General features: G+C 32.0%; 2 protein-coding genes and 1 long non-coding RNA gene across 8 annotated transcripts in view; 1 reads left to right on the plus strand and 2 right to left on the minus strand.

Moving 5' to 3' along the window:
* Positions 1-4,695: 4,695 nt before the first annotated feature.
* On the minus strand, positions 4,696-4,960 carry LOC105457660. The gene is made up of 2 exons (XR_975429.1): positions 4,919-4,960; positions 4,696-4,847 (listed from the first exon to the last, which is right to left on the minus strand). It is a non-coding gene; the product is annotated as an uncharacterized LOC105457660 (long non-coding RNA).
* On the minus strand, positions 4,955-7,686 carry LOC105457659. Of its 6 annotated transcripts, none has more exons than XR_975428.1 (9): positions 7,556-7,686; positions 7,302-7,491; positions 6,501-6,716; positions 6,307-6,409; positions 5,901-6,149; positions 5,662-5,712; positions 5,455-5,580; positions 5,244-5,297; positions 4,955-5,165 (listed from the first exon to the last, which is right to left on the minus strand). XR_975428.1 is itself a non-coding variant. In XM_011702456.1 (7 exons), exons 3-6 carry the CDS (start codon positions 6,088-6,090, stop codon positions 5,294-5,296), a joined length of 447 nt encoding a protein of 148 aa, XP_011700758.1. In that variant the 5' UTR covers positions 6,091-6,149; positions 7,302-7,491; positions 7,556-7,685; the 3' UTR covers positions 4,955-5,165; positions 5,244-5,293. The 6 variants fall into 6 exon arrangements, 1 of the variants encoding a protein (XP_011700758.1); XR_975424.1 differs by having other exon boundaries at positions 5,455-5,583; positions 6,506-6,716; positions 7,556-7,685; XR_975426.1 differs by lacking the exon at positions 6,307-6,409 and having other exon boundaries at positions 5,455-5,583.
* The window catches only part of LOC105457658, a 10,086-nt gene continuing 7,682 nt past the window's right edge, over positions 7,597-10,000 (plus strand). Inside the window, exons 1-3 of the mRNA XM_011702455.1 lie at positions 7,597-7,689; positions 7,813-8,197; positions 8,681-10,000. The exon at positions 8,681-10,000 is cut by the window's right edge and continues 626 nt beyond it. Coding sequence (XP_011700757.1) covers positions 7,844-8,197; positions 8,681-10,000 — 1,674 coding nt within the window. The 5' untranslated portion in view covers positions 7,597-7,689; positions 7,813-7,843. The remainder of the gene's footprint in view (positions 7,690-7,812; positions 8,198-8,680) is intronic.

Below are 10,000 nucleotides of genomic sequence, written 5' to 3' on the forward strand. Positions count from 1 at the left end.
TATTAAATGACGATTTATGATAGTCATGTTCGTAGAACTGCGACAAACATAAGATTACATCTATGCCGTTAATGTCAATTGTAATTGTAATGTAAATTTGTATGATAACTGATGATAGCTAAGTAAGCCGAAACGTTTCATCAATTTTTTATTTATTAAAATATTTTTTATATTAATTTAAACATCTAAAAAGTATGCTATTGTTTATTGGCCTAACTCTTCTTTTACTTTATTCATTAAGTCACTTTACTTACGGGTGGCTATCTTGATGTAAGTTAGCATTCTAAGAATCTGCGAATGCACTACACACACACACACACACAATTGAGTTGCAAGATATTTTGCGACAAGTGAACGAGAAATTGCAGATCTTGATGGGCAACGTCCCCATCGACGTCTGTTCGTTCACTGAGTACAGCCGCAGCTCTCGATCCATGTTCTCACAGCCGTTCTACAAAATCTTCGGGTGATAACACCACTCAGACCGCTAGATAAAGACCAAGATCGAGTCGAGTGACCTATTATTTATTATGGATCCGTGGGAGGAATTGCTATCCTGGTGGACTGCTTATCGAAGATCGATGGTGTACTTACCGGAGGGTTAAACATGTGTAACGGAAATGTTCCGCTACGTTTCTTCCACATCCTGAACATAGTTCTGCTTCATGCAAGCTGGTCTATGATCTTTCAATGTGCTCTCAAAAAAAAAAAATTATTAATTTTATTTCGACGGCATTAGTAATTATAGCTTCCTGTGTGTATAAGAAGTGTATAAAAAGTAGGCTAAAACCGAAAATTCCGTATTTTCTTTTTTAGCTTTCTTATCGATAGAACAAAAAAATACGCTTAAATCTGAAATATAGAAATACTAATATACTATTTTTATAAATAATTATACAGATTGCTTATTTTTATTAAACATTATTATTTTCTAATTAATACTGTTAATTTATGACAAATTAATAAATTAAAACAAATATAAGTTAATAATCTATATTTTATATAATAATTATATAAATTATATATAATTATATAAATATTAATTTATATAAATATATTATATTAATATAAGTTAATGATCTATATTTAATATAATATCTGTACTAATTAATTTTTACGGATAAAATAAGTGGTAATGAATGGACAAGACATTTTTTATATCAAGCTAAAATATGCATAACATTCCTTTACAACAAGCAATACACAAATTAATTAATTAGCATTGATATAACTGATCTATGACTATGTCACTTTGAAATTTATGAGGATGTTCTGCGATTCTTCCTAATATCGTATTAACCCTTCTATCAGACGAGAACATAGGTCACGCGTCTGACTATCGCCTGTTACAATTTTATCAAGTTTAATACCATGTTTTTATTTGTATAGCGATATATAAAACGTATTAATCGTGGAATGCGTGCTAATTTGCACGTACTAATTTTAGTTCGTGCTAATTTGCACGTACTAATTTTAGTACGTCCATCTCGAACATTTTGATAGTAATATATTTTTGTATAATTATGCATTACGATTAATTAACAATTGAAAAACAATGAATAATTTTAAAATTTAATAATTAATGATTTTATTATTTTTTGTCTCCTTTTCTCTCTCTCTCTTTATCTCCCTCTTTTTTTTTAAATTTATTATTTTTGTATATATATTTATTAAAATTATTAATAAGTTATTAATATTTATTTATTTTACGTTTATTTTTATTAAATTTAACATTTAAACATTGTTTTTTAAAATTTATATTAAATAAAATTAGAAAGAGAAATACAATTCTATGAACTTAATCAGCGTGAGATAATTAATTTACTTCTCATTGTGTGTTTCATTGATATTTTTTAAAGAAACCTTTTGTTGCATTCCATTATGGATATTTATTACATTGGAGTGCAAGCACTTTTGAATTGAAGCCGCACTTGTAACTAATTATGAAGAAAGTATGCAAATTAAATGTTTGTAATTTTTTATTAGTTCATTAAAACTCAATCGAAATAACTTAATTAGTTTGTATCTTATAAGGTTAATTCTGAAATAAGAAATAAATATCTAGAAAATAAATTCGTTTTAAAGAAGAATATATTTACTATAGTTATAGAAAAATAATTAGAAAGTATTAGATCAAAATTCATAGATGACAGAATGAAAGCTCGCGTTCACTATCAGGCGCGAATTTCAACGGTTTTTAATAATACGTAACACTAATTAGGTCCAATATTATTATTTTTTTAATTAAACAGAACAAGTTACATGATCATGTAACTTTCCCAATCGCGAAAATGTGAAATATTTTACGTGAACTTTCTCGCTATGAATCTTCTTGTTGGAAAATCTGAGGAATTAATAACTATTCTCTAAAATTAAGCTAGATACGCAATCAAAGGAAGAACAAGGAACAGAGAATTATTTTATAATCTATATCAGCAACCGCATACTGTGGAATATACATGGAATAAATATTGTTTCTGATGGATTAAAATTCTTATTCTCTCTTCCTTGGAGTCTTATTCTCAAAAAATTTCGCATACGAAAACGTACGAAAATACTATAGTATATACGTTATGTATACTAGAAATTTAATTCTCTGGTGTTTTTGTATCCAAAATTTTTCGAGAATAAGGCCCCTGTTCTTTATTTCTTTGATTGTCCCATTCAAGAAATTTAGAACAAGATGCCTATTCTATAAGAGTGGGAGCACATACTTTTGCATAACACATAAGGCATAAAGTACAAGAAAATCAACTAATTAGGCTTATATATATACATAATTATATATGTATATTTTTATTTATACATGCTTATATATGAGCAATTTTTCTCATTTCTTCAAACTTGATTTTTTGTAAAAAAAAACAGTGTAAAAATTATCCTTTTAATTATTTTTTGTGTTTCCTTCTTATTATAATATATATTTTCATTTTTTGTATTAAAGAATAATTTTACAAAGAAAAGAAACATATATGGATATATATATGGACATATTTTGCATATAATTATATATAATTATATGTGGAACTTTTTTTCCCGGGATGTATCAAATTCGGGCCTCTTTCTGTAACTTTTAACGATACCATTACATAATTGTTATCGCGCAAATTTTACTATACATATCTGCGCAACACGACGATATAACAATATCATTATTGTTGTTAAAAGCTTATTCAGACAAATTTCCATAGCTGCATAGCTATATGCATAAAAAAATTACCCAATCGCATTTGTATCATACGGATGCACGTAAAATACGATTGGATAATTTTCTTTTTACGTATGGTTGTGCAGCTATGTTAGTTAATAAGTTTGTATGAATACATCTTCAGAGTTAGGGATACTTTTGGATAACGCTACATAGCGCATAAGGCATAAGAAAATAAATTAGTTAAATCAATATTCATAGTTATTATTTCAAGTCCGTTTCAACTAATGTCTGCAGATGCTAATATGGTTCTGTAATTGGCTTATGATATCTTAAGGGGTCATGTCACCTTTGAGGTTTTAGAACGATAATTTAGATACCTAAAGTTTGGGATTTTTTTTAGGGTAAATGGATAACTTTATTTAAAATCTGCTTAGAGGACAATATTCTACATATATAAAAAAACTAAAAAATATTTTTTAAATTTTTCTTATGTCTAAAATGGCGGCGCACTGGCCTACACTTGCGAAATCCCTTTTTTTCTATCGGTGTACAGGATTCTAGGTACAAGGTTTGACCTTGAACAAAACACAAAAAATTTTCATTATTTACATATTAAAAACTATGGAAGTACGTAGGGATTTTTCTAAATATTAATTTTTCTCGAAATGGCTGCTTTAAGAAAGACTTGAACTGACAAAAAATATACATTTTTCGTAAAATAGCTGCCATTTCGAGAAAAATCAATATTTTAAAAAATCCCTATGGGTTTCCATAGTTTTTAATATGCAGATAATGAAAATTCTTTGTATTTTGTTCAAGGTCAAACTGTGTGCCTGCAATCTTGTACACTGATTTCAAGATTTAGAGAAAAGGCATTTGGCAAGTAGGCCAGTGTGCCGCCATTTTAAACATTAAAAAAATAAAAAAATAATTTTTTTACTTTATTAAATATGTACAACAATGTCCTTTAAGTAATTTTTTGATAAAGTCATCTGTTTACTCAGAAAAAAATCCCAAACTTAGGTATTATTTTAGGATCTCAAAGGTGGCTTGATCCCTTGAGACTTATCGTTAGTCTTAGTTTACACCGCACGTTATTAACTAGTAACTTTTTATTAAATTATCTTAATCTTGGCAATGCGTGTAATTATCTTACAAATTTTATAAAATCAGTCAGTATAAGTTTGTCGAGAGGAAAATATTACTTAATTATAATTGCTTTATTGCGATTTCGTCATATATGAAATATCAAACACAGGATATAGTCTCGCAATCAACGTGCTCATCCTGTATTCACGAGAGAAATACGAGATTTTCGTAATCAGATTTAACAGCAAGAATGTATTTTATAGAAAGAGAGAGAGAGAGAGAGAGAGAGAGAGAGAGAATATAGTTATATTCTGGTTTCATAATAAATATTTTATCACATTTATTCATACACAATACATTTTTCTTAAAGCTCACGTTGATAAAATAAGATAAAAAGAACATATAATCAAGGAATAAATAAGTTTTCTTTTATAAAATAAATAAAAAGAATCAAATAATTACAACTACAATAGGTTTATTTCTGTATTATGATAATTTAATTTCCAGTGTTAAAATAATTAAGAACTATAAGCGCAGCGAGACAATCATTTGGCATCGCACAAAAGGTACACTCAAAGAGATGCAAGTATCGATATCATGCCCTTTTCTAGAAAAAAATAACATTCATTTTACTTCGTATGTCAAATTAGTATTGATAGAAAAGATTTAAAGACTTACCTGCTAATTTTACTATTAATTGTTTTCTTTATCTTGTGTTTCCTTTCATTCTTTTTTTAAATTTTATTCTGTTTGCGTTTTCTCTTCTTCTTTTTACATTTCTTTTAACTCTTTTGTTATACATACACCATGCACACGTCGTCGTCATCGTTCTTATTAATACCATTAATTTGAATTGATTTTCTTATTTTGATCTTCAAAATATCTCTTTTTCTTATTTATTTATTTTTATTTAAGTTCTTCTTATCTGTTACATTAAAAAAAAGTATTATCGGATAAAGGTATTAAAATAAAAATCCAAAAGAATTAATATAAGCAAGCTTACCTTGATAGACGTGATGGAAGCAAAATGATGATTAGTTCTTTCGTTCTTTTTCAGCTATTGAAAGTCGAATTTTCTTTAATATGTCGATCGGCGAAGTCTTTTTTAACGATTGTAAAAGCTGAGTTTTCTTTTTATTTAATGTTACGTTAAAAAAAGTTACCACCGGATGAATGTATTCAAAGGCTAAAAGAATTAATATAAGCAAACTTACCTCTGGCAATTGCAGCAAAATGTTGATTAGCCCATTCTCTCTCAGCTAATGAAGGTTGAATTTTTTTTAATATATTGTCCAGCGAAATCTTTTTTAACGGTTGTAAACGTTCAGTCTTCTTCTTATCTACTGTTACGTTAAAAGAAGTTACCATCGGATAAATATATTAAATTAAAAAGCCAAAAGAATTCATATAAGCAAGCTTACCTTTGATAGACGTGACGGAAGCAAAATGTTTATTAATCCGCTCTCTCTCAGCTAATAAAAATTGAATTTTTAAAAATATATAATATATAATTTTAATATATAATTTTTAATCGATCGATGAAGTCTTTTTTAATGGTTGTAAACGTTGAGCTTCTTCTTATCTGATGTTATAAAAGAAGTTACCACCGGATAAAGATATTAAATTAAAAGGTTAAAAGAATTAATATAAGCGAGCTTACCTCTGGCGATGGCAGCAAAATGTTGATCAGCCCGTTCTCTCCAGGCTAATGAAGGTTGAATTTTCTTCAATATTTCATCGATCGGTGAAATCTTTTTTTTTAACGGTTGTAAACGTTGAGTTTCCCAACTTTTCTGCTTCTTAGAACAGCTATTATTTTTTTTGCTTTTATTGCCTTTGTTGTTATCCATACTATTTCAATTTTCTTATTTGGTCTCAAGTCGTTCGGTAAAAATTGGTTGATTAGGATCTGTGCGGATGCGATAAAGAAATCGATTAATTACAGTCTTTCTGTCCGATCACAGTCTTTGTAAGTTTTATTCTCTTATCAGGAGACGCGGTATTGTCTCGGCGTCAAGTATGGCTACTGAGACTGTTATATTAGACATGAGACACCGATTATATACCCGTGTGCGTCAGTGCCTACAAGTGTCTATAGTGTCTACCGAATCATGACATTTCGTTTTACGATCGATCGCCTGACTTGTCCTTCAGAGAGCTTGTTTTATCCTATTAATGTTTACATAAATACATGTAAACCTGTTAGCTAAACCTCATATAAACCTTATTATGAAATGCAATACAATAAAACGATATTTACGAAACCTCAAGCTCTTGTTATTTTCATCAATGCCTGTCTGTCTCGTTCGTTTTATGTCATCGTCTCTATGTCGGCTCTCTATCGGCTCTATGTCATCGTTTTTTCTAATGTCGAACAGTTGAGCGGATTTGTCAGCATTAATATGTATATATTTCTTCTTAATATTCTCGACAGAATAATTTTTCAGTTGGAGTAGTGGCGACGCAATTGCAGCACCTAAAATTTATAGCAATTTCCTCTTTTTAAGTTTCCTTTTTTTATTTTTTTCCTTTGTCTTCACGACTTTTTCTTTCTTTCGTAATTTATATTATGAAACAAGATTGTTATAAATTAGCAAAATATTATAAATGTGTAAATAATATGACGTTTATCAAATTAATTTATAACAATTTGGACTTATAAAAATTTTAGTTTTCAACATTTTTATAAAAATCAAAATTGATGCTTATGTTACAAAATGATATCTATAATTTAACTAACAGAATTTATAAATTTTAAACTAAAATGTCTTTTAATCGATATTAATTAATATTCTATATTAGTATTTGATTACAATTATCAATGAAAAGAAGGGAAATAATTTATAGAATTTGAAAGATTACTGCATATACTTTAATTTTGATATATGAGTACTTAAATAAAATCTTATCAAAATGAAGATTCGATGAAACTTTAAAGATTTTAATGAAAAGATAAGACTTTATTTAAGCACTTATATATCGAAATTAAATTATTTGTGGTATTCGATAAATTATCTTTCCGAAGTTCCATACATTTCGCATTAACATAACCGTTACACACCTCCGTTATTGTGTGATGTTAATGTTATTGATAGACTCAAACATCTTCAGCTTTTTTAATTCAAAGTATGATCTCATATAAATAATTTATTCACATACATTAAGATGAAATGTCAAATATGACAAACATAACAATATGCATACGTATTAATATTCTGGTCGTAATAGTCATTTTTCTACATCGAATTATTCTGTTGATAATTTCGTTTAGCTTAATTCAACACCCAATTAATGACTTTAAATTTAATTGTGTACCTTGTCCGATCCAATTTCATTCGTCAAAATATTGATTAAATGCCGAAATTTGTATGCTGGATATCAAAAAGAAAACATGATAAACTGATTAAACGCAATCTCATATGTTGTTCTTTTGTCGCTCGTTAATTCAGGTTAGTTTTCTTAACGGTTATCAGGAGACGCGGTGACCTCCCCCGCCAAGTATATTTCGCTTAAAACCGTACCAAATCAAAGTGCTGATGTACATTATGCACTCGGCCAATTATATTTTCTAGAAATTTATTAAGAAATATACCAGACAAAAACATGGAACGTAAAAAGGAGACTGCACCTGATTTGGAGAGAGAGAAGGCAAGATCGTTCAAAACGAAAGTAGAGCAGCTTGCTGAATTAGATGAGATAGTTTTGCCCGAGACTATCATCGCTGTCGGAGATGTTACGAAAGATATGCCCAAGGATGATGCGCCGAGCAGCGACGAGTTCGATGAGAATCAGGAGAAGAAATATCGGAACTTGAACGATATGCTCGATTTACCGGACGATACTTACTCTCTTACTAAAATTACAGCTGAGTTACCCTTGTGCGCTAAGTACGGCGTTCGTTCCGGCCTGATTCACTCAAACATGCCGCATTTCTCACCGTTATCCAGAGGTTATCAGGTAATCATGATTACCTTGAGTCGACGATGTGCGCCTCATTTAAGGAATATGCTTTTCAATGTCTCTTCATATTAAAATAATTCACGGAAAGAACGATTTTGTTGAAAGATCTAAAAATTTTGCTAAAAACAGATCTAAAAATAATTTTTTATTGAATCATCAAAATAATTTGTTGGAAAGTTAAAACTGATAAGTATTGCTGTAAAACGTTTTGATATTTTAGCAATTATTTTAACTTTCGCATAAAATAATTTTGATTATTGAACAAAAATTATTTTCAGATCTGGATTCAGCAAAATTGTTCTTTCCGTGTTCGCAAAGCATTTTTGCATTATACATTCTATGCGTTCTTCTTAACGCAAATTAATTTGACAATTAAATTAACAGTTTAACGCTAAGTAATTAAAACAGTTATTTTTGAAATACAAATATTGTTAAACGTTGCCTCGCAGTTTCTTATTTCGCAGCTCTAATAATAAACAGGGTGGCGCTATAGCGATTGCAGCTTTTGCCACGACCGCGATTAACAAGCCCCACTACTGGAACGAGGCGGTGATCGATCAAATCGTCGAGGACGGCGACACTTTTTACTGCGAGTCCTACAAAGACGTGAACACGGTCGATCGCCGGACAATGACCATCCTCGACTTGAAAAGGACCCTTCTCCTGCAGAAGAAGTTTAATGTAAGAGTCGAGATCGAGGATCCGGCGTACGCCGGGAAGTTCCGTTCGCACAATCCGACGGAGCTTCATCTGGCGAAGGCGTTGGAGCTGTTCTTCGAGCGGCACAACGCCGGGATCTTGACGTCGCCGGTGCTCAATGTTGCGATCTGGAGAGATTCGAAGTACTACTATATTTTTGACGGTCAGGCGCGACACGAATGCGGCAAGCCGGCGACCGATCGGGTCAAGCGCGACGGATCGGCCAAGCTGTTCTTCGTGAAGGACTTGATGGGGCTACTATTTATTATACTCGAGAAGAGTAACGTGCTAAACGAGCCCTTTGTGATTTACCCGATATCGATCAGCGACGTCGAGAAGATTTCGCCGGAGGACGCCAAGCAGGCCGTGATCGAGAAGCCGCGAAGAAGACCGAGCGGTTATAAAATTTGCCATAAGGACCGAGCCGTGGTGCAGGGATCTTATCATCTGACGCATCCCGCCATACAGGAAGCTCTTCGAGGTAAAGGACATCTGATCATAGCCGTGGCGGCCTTGATATACTCCCGGCTGATCCGAGCCAGCCAGTGGACGACCGCTTTGCTCGATATGATCTTCAATCTGTCCAACATCTATCTGATCGATCTGGTCAAGGTTCTGGAGAAGAGGCTCGACGACGAATTCGAGCTCCGTGTGAACGACTTGTTGAGCGACGTTATCCTCGGAGTGTACTCCGCCAAGGTGAAGGTCGACGGGATGTCGCAATATGCAAACGTAATATCAAATCACGCGGATCAGAAGGATAAGATTACCATTGACAACGCCATGGAGGAATTCTTCAAGACGCAGGAAATTGGATTGCTCGAGATCAAGAAGATCTTTTACGCGATCTGGAAGAACAGTGACGCGTATTACTTCCTCGATCCATTCGCTTGCGACAGCGAGGGCCTCAGGATCGATTACAGCGACAAGGAACGCGCGACACGTGATAACGCCAGAGATGCCGCTTGCGTGATCATGAGCGGCACCATAGACGAGATGGTGGAGACAATACTGGAGAATACTGACAGCGAGGAAAGCGATCCTTTCGTGATACACGGAGTCAGGGTGCTCTACATCAAGACCGGAGTGACGCCGGGTGGC

This window comes from Wasmannia auropunctata, unplaced genomic scaffold, assembly GCF_000956235.1.
Source record: "Wasmannia auropunctata unplaced genomic scaffold, wasmannia.A_1.0 LD335176.1, whole genome shotgun sequence".
Taxonomy (NCBI): Eukaryota; Metazoa; Arthropoda; class Insecta; order Hymenoptera; family Formicidae; genus Wasmannia; species Wasmannia auropunctata.

Excerpts from the sequence above, each read along its gene's own strand:
- LOC105457659 (XM_011702456.1), bottom strand. The coding sequence starts at position 6,090 with ATGGATAACAACAAAGGCAATAAAAGCAAAAAAAATAATAGCTGTTCT. Across the intron at positions 5,584-5,661 it reads TTCCGTCACGTCTATCAAAG|TAGATAAGAAGAAGACTGAA; the intron begins GTAAGCTTGCTT and ends TTAACGTAACAG. Across the intron at positions 5,371-5,454 it reads TTTTGCTGCAATTGCCAGAG|AAAACTCAGCTTTTACAATC; the intron begins GTAAGTTTGCTT and ends TTAAATAAAAAG.